General features: G+C 36.3%; 1 protein-coding gene across 1 annotated transcript; it reads right to left on the minus strand.

Moving 5' to 3' along the window:
• Nucleotides 1-3,548: 3,548 nt before the first annotated feature.
• Nucleotides 3,549-4,384, minus strand: LOC104430178 (heavy metal-associated isoprenylated plant protein 47-like). The gene is made up of 3 exons (XM_039311845.1): nt 4,281-4,384; nt 4,082-4,160; nt 3,549-3,870 (listed from the first exon to the last, which is right to left on the minus strand). Exons 1-3 carry the CDS (start codon nt 4,284-4,286, stop codon nt 3,734-3,736), a joined length of 222 nt encoding a protein of 73 aa, XP_039167779.1. The 5' UTR covers nt 4,287-4,384; the 3' UTR covers nt 3,549-3,733.
• Nucleotides 4,385-6,000: the final 1,616 nt, after the last annotated feature.

Raw genomic sequence — 6,000 nt, forward strand, 5'->3', positions numbered from 1 at the left:
CATTCAGACTATTTTAAATGGTTTTAATTATGTTTTATGGGCTCAAGAAATATTAAGCTTCTTGAAAGGACACTGGCTTTGGAGTTATGTCACTTGAGATATTTATGCACTAACTAAAATTTCTAAGGAAATTGAGGCTAAATTTGTGGATCGTTTTGGAGAATGGGATAGTAAAAGTCATCATGTTCTCATATGATTTCAAAACACTTTGATCACATCTATCTGAATCTAGTTTTGTCTTTTTAATACGGTAAAGGAAGCCTGGGATCTTATTGTCAGTCATTATTCCAATTCAAATATTACCCACAAATATCAATTGTTAGGGAACTTATATCACATGCATCAAGAGGCAAGCCAATCCATTAGTGATGCTCACTAATTTTCTGAAAATCGTGATGGTATGCATGTCATGCAATTTTTGATGACCCTGAATGATGGGTTTGAACCTATGAGGGCCTCCCTTCGCATAGGGATATATTTCCTCATATTGAGATGGTTGTATTGGAATTATTGAGTGAGGAGACTTAATCGGCTACCTTGAAAGAACCACGTGCTATTGTGTCCATCTCTACACCAACAAATGTGATACTTGCTACTTCAAGTTCTTCCTCCTTCTGCAACCCATTTTGCAAACACTAGTGTTGGCATGGTTATCTTGCATCTAATTGTTATCAACTACAACCTATGCAACCTGCAGGATTGGTCAATCAACCTCACAATAGAGGTCCTCCAACCCTTTCTTGATTGCATGCCTATATGATCACCCTCCACAAGTTTGTGGCTTAAGATTTATTGATAAAGACTACGTACAAAACATTTTTGAAATAAAGAGAAAATATACCGAAAAAACATTAGATTAATATAGTATAAAGTTCCCGAATCCGATGAATCTCTGGTTCATCTCATTTTTCTTTAGTGTTTAATCAACTATAACCAATTAATGGCAGCTCCAGAAAATAAAATAAACTATCAAGTTAAAATTGATAAGGCTTGGAAGAGCCTATGCTAAGCACCACGCTTAGTAATTTATTAGTTTTCTCTTGGGAAAAGTTTATTGCAAGTGCCAAAACTTAACACAGGTAGACATTTAAGTGCCAAAATTTCCAAAATGTACATTTAAGTGCCACTTAAAAAAAAAAAATCAGGACACTTAAGTGCCAACATTGGCGAAGATAAATAGAAATCCAACGTGGCTTATTTTAATAATTTAAAGTGGTCTAAGTGGCTCATCAGAATGCTTACTCAACAATGAACGTGCAAAACGACATCATTTTGTCCATAAATTTATTGATTTAATATTAATAAAAATAAATAAATAAAATAAATAATTAAAAAATAAAAAAAAGGGGGGAACAGCAAGTTCCGCAAGGGCTGTGGAGGCCTTCGCCGAACCTGCTATCCCCCTTTCTAATATTTTGGTTTATTTATTTCTTTATAATTATTATTTATATTAAAAATTAATTTTGGGGGTTTATAGTGCCACACGGAAATTTTTAAAAAAAAATAAATTGCCACGTCAGTAGAAAAAGTCGCCCGAAAATGCCACGTTAGCCATTTGGTTGGAATTTCTCGCCATTGGCACTTAAGGCTCCATTTGTTTCACGGAAAATAGCGCCACTTAAGGTTTTCCAGTGTTCGTTTCATGGAAAATAAAATTACTTGGAGAAAATGTTTTCCATGAAAGGAAAACAAAGTCTTCTAAATTAGAAGAAAATGCTTTCCACTTTTGAAAAGTGGAAAACATTTTTCTCACTTGATATCTCTTATCTCACACTTTTACAAATCCTCACTTCCTTCTCCCCTTTCTTCTTCTTCTTCTTTTATTTTTTAATTCGAATTATTTTTAATTTCCTTTTTTTTTTTCATTCGAAATATTTTTAATTTCCTTTTTCTTTTCTTTGTTTCCCATCTTCTTCTTTCTTGGCTAGTCATTGGCCATCGCTAGGCGAACCTCGAGCTCGTCAATCTCAAGCTTGCACTCGTCGATCGGCGAGCCTTGTGCTCATCGGCGAGCTTGAGGCTCGCTAGCAGCTGATCACGGGCCATCATCGTGGCCGGGGACCGGCCAAGAAAGAAGGAGATGGAAAACAAAGAAAATAAAAAGAAAAAGAAAAATGAAAAAATTAATAATAGATTTAAAAATTAAAATAATTAAAAATCAATTTTTTAAAAATATGAAAAATTCATTTTAAAAAATAAAATAATGAAAAAGAGTATATGAAGGCAAAGATTTTCCTTACCGAACAGCGAAAAATATTTTGCATTTCATTATTAGGTTTCATCCAAACTCCGAAAAATAATTATATTTTCTGGAAAATGACTTTTTGAAAAATATTTTCCAGAAACACTACATTTTTTGCGAAACGAATGGAGTCTAAGTATCCCAATTTTTTCTGATTTTGACACTTATGTATACTTTTTGGAACTTTTGGTATTTGCAGTGTACTTACCCCATTTTCCCTTAGTAGTGAACGTTGCGCATGAGCATATGTGTGTGTGTCTATATATATATTATATGATACGTGGTTAATTGTTATATACTTTCTTATTTGCAACCATTTAATTTTAACACTTATATTTACATAGAAGGTCAAAGTAAAATTTGGTTTTAACTGGGTTTTATCTCATGGAAATATTGCTAGTTCTAACCCGTGCATTTCACGGGTCAACGTGGTTATAAGTAATAGGTATATGGAGCATTCAAGGAGGCCCTCTATAAGCAGTTGACATGTCACTTATTCTAAGTTGGAAGACGCTCACATGATTTGAACACATGATCAATGGATTCACACTAAATACTAGACCACTCAACATAGGTCTTAGACGTTGGAATGCTAGATTTGGGAGTTACCAAACAACGATTATAGCTCAACTCGATTCTTTTACCAAGAAGGCTATTTCAAATTGGTTCGTAGATGTAGCATTTCATGGGGCTGGGGACTTGGAATGATATTTGGTCATCCTTGTGCAATTATTGTCAATTGAAAATGACTTTAATCGGTATACTCATGAAAAAGTTAGTAGATATTCAAGGTTGATCTAATTATAAGAAATTTTGAGTCGCCTAATTGAAGTATGAAACCGCGGACGTTGCCTAATTGAAGTATGAAACCGCGGCCCAAACGTCAGTGCACTTGTCCTTTACCACCTTTGAGTTGATAGCAGGTCTTCGTACTGTTTACAGAAGGAACGAAGACCTTATTTTGTATTATTAAAAGAGGACCAAGACCTTCGCGAACAAGTTTTCCCATTCAATCCGTTGGTAAGGACAATTCTAGTCGGCTTTTTGACCAGAATTCTTAAGACTTGTTGACCTTTTACATGACCATGTCTCTCCCCCCCCCTCTCATCGAATGAATATGTAAAAGTTTAGTAGCAAATATATTAATAAAACTAGAAAAGGAAGATAAAAAACGAAGTATTTACTTTGATTGACTCGTTTCCAGGATCATATGTAGACTATCGATCTATTTACCAACAAAAATTAGGAATAAGACACATAGGCATATTAAAAAAAATGATTGTATATGTAAAATCTCACTAAATATATTAACATCTTTGATATTGTTATTCATGTCGAATCATAATTGTAAAAAGAGCCAAGAAAAGCAATACAAAATCAGCAGCCTCCTAATGAAACTCGACAATCTCTCTCTCAAAATAGGAAAAGAACAGAAAAGAAAAATCTGAGTCATGTCATTTTCTTCATGTGAGTATTTTCTTTTCATGGGTGTTACTTCCCTTCTCCGAGGCTAATAATCTGAGTTGGACCGACTTTCTTTCTTAAACGGTTGACCAGAGGCACTGCGTCAACTCCTTCCCCAACTACCACCACCTTGTCTTCTCCTTCAAAGGCCGCTGAGTTTACACCTGCATATGTTGACAGCATAGCTTGTCAGGGAAATTGATTGTGTAATTTAAAACAGCGGCAACAGTCGAAGTGAAAATTATTAATTCGTTTTGGAGGAATTGAGGTTGAGCAGAAGTGATGATTCAAGATCAGACGCGATGAAAACATCATCGAACGAGGCCGATTAACCTAATCATAAAACCAAGTTCATGGGAAGTAGAGGGTCGTTACCATCTGCTTCGGTGATGGTCTGAAGAGCCTTGGTTCTGCATTTCTGGCAGTTCATCTGAACCTTCAACACGATCTTCTTCTGCGGATCAGTGCACAGACAACGTCAACACGTGAAACCAGCCAACTCAAAGAGATGAACGAGAAGAGAAACAAGAGATGTGGAGACCCGAATATAATCACAGAAGCAGAATTCACAAACCGTCATGTTTTCTCAGGTATGCTCTGGTCAAATCAATGGAAGCTGAATGTTATGCACGAGCCGGCGCGCGTAAGCCCTAGAGAAATGAGTGAATACTGATTGGAGCTGCGGGAAGACGAGGGTGGCGGTGAACGGCTTTATGTGCAGTTGGCTTGTACCCACACACACGTTTGACGACGTCTTTTTTTAAGCCTTCTCGGGCAAGGCAGCATTGACGTAGGAAGACCCAAAACAGAAAAAAATAATAAAGAACAAAGAAAAGTATTTTAAGAGAAGCTTCCGTTAAATTGACGTCATAAATGTTACGATAGTTCCTAGCAAATTCCGCCATTTTTGCATTGAAATTGTAATCCGGCCGCCTACTTATTTTCTTTTCTTCCTTCTCGAATATGTAAGTCAATAAATATATAAAGATCAAATATCAAATACATCAAGAATCATATAAGAAATATTATTAGCATATATGTATGTGTGTATATATATATACACACACATACACATACACACATACATACATATATAATACATATATATCTATAGGTTGTGCGAAAATTGCCCTAGAGCTCAAATTTGATATGTGATGATCGATTGGATGTATAATAAGAAAGCCAAACCACTCTTGAATTGTACTCTAATACCATCTAGGAAAATGAGTGCCTAATAGTTATCCTTTATGTTGCTTCCTTTTTTTGTTATTCTTTGCTTGATCTCATGTGTTTCTTCTGTATCGTCGTTTGTTCGGTATGATCATGTTTATGTGTGTGTGTGTGTGTGTGTGTGTGTGTGTGTGTGTAGCTTATGTCATTGCGATGGTTGCTGAATTTGTTGAGTACACGAACCACTGTCTGTATCTTCAGGAGGAGGGAACTATACTTCCAAAGTAAATAAGTCGTACCCTTCAATCCTAATGTCACCATGACTAGCACCAATGCAACGCTGTAGCAATTTCCTTGTCGACCACTTAATTTTGGAGGTTTTGACCAAAAAAATGGTTTCCCACAGCTAGGCCTTCATACAGAAAGCAAAAGGCTTCCCAACCATCCGAGCTGTCGGTTGGAGGAAATCATGTAAATAGAGGCAAAACCACCTCTGCATCTGAAGAAGCACCGTTGATTGCTTGTGCATAGCTTAGCTCAGTCAAGATCAGTGAGGAAGACAATACGAGAAATCCGGATGGTGCAGGTAAATTAGGTTCTTTGGGGTCCTATTAATGGTGACCATTAAGATGAATTCTAGATCATTATGGACTTGCTGAAAATCACTAGTCCACACAAGTTTCCCACTTTTTGACAGCGTTTGGAGGAAAATGATCAAGTCCCATGAACGACAGGCATAGAACTTTTGGATGCTAACGTAATAACACCCGACGATCTGTATGAATGGCTGAAAGCAAAGAATAGTGGTGAAGCGACCCATATAGGCTTTGGCCTGCCTTGTTTTTCACTCTTGCAGACCGTCCTCTGCTCTATCAAAGCTAGTTTGGATGGTTTCCCAATGTTCGATGGCTTTGAACTGAACCAACAGAACAGACTGCAGGAACAAGAAGTAAATTTTTTTTGTTTCTTGTTTTTATTCCAAATCTATTCTCGAGAATAAATGTGTTCCTGGAAACCAAAAAATTACTAAACGCATTTCTATTCTATTTCTGTTCGGGGTAACAAAAAAATAGAAACAGTTGTTTCCGGGAACATTACCAAATGCATCCTTATCATTCTTCTTT

This window comes from Eucalyptus grandis, chromosome 5 (assembly GCF_016545825.1).
Source record: "Eucalyptus grandis isolate ANBG69807.140 chromosome 5, ASM1654582v1, whole genome shotgun sequence".
NCBI classification, from domain to species: domain Eukaryota; kingdom Viridiplantae; phylum Streptophyta; class Magnoliopsida; order Myrtales; family Myrtaceae; genus Eucalyptus; species Eucalyptus grandis.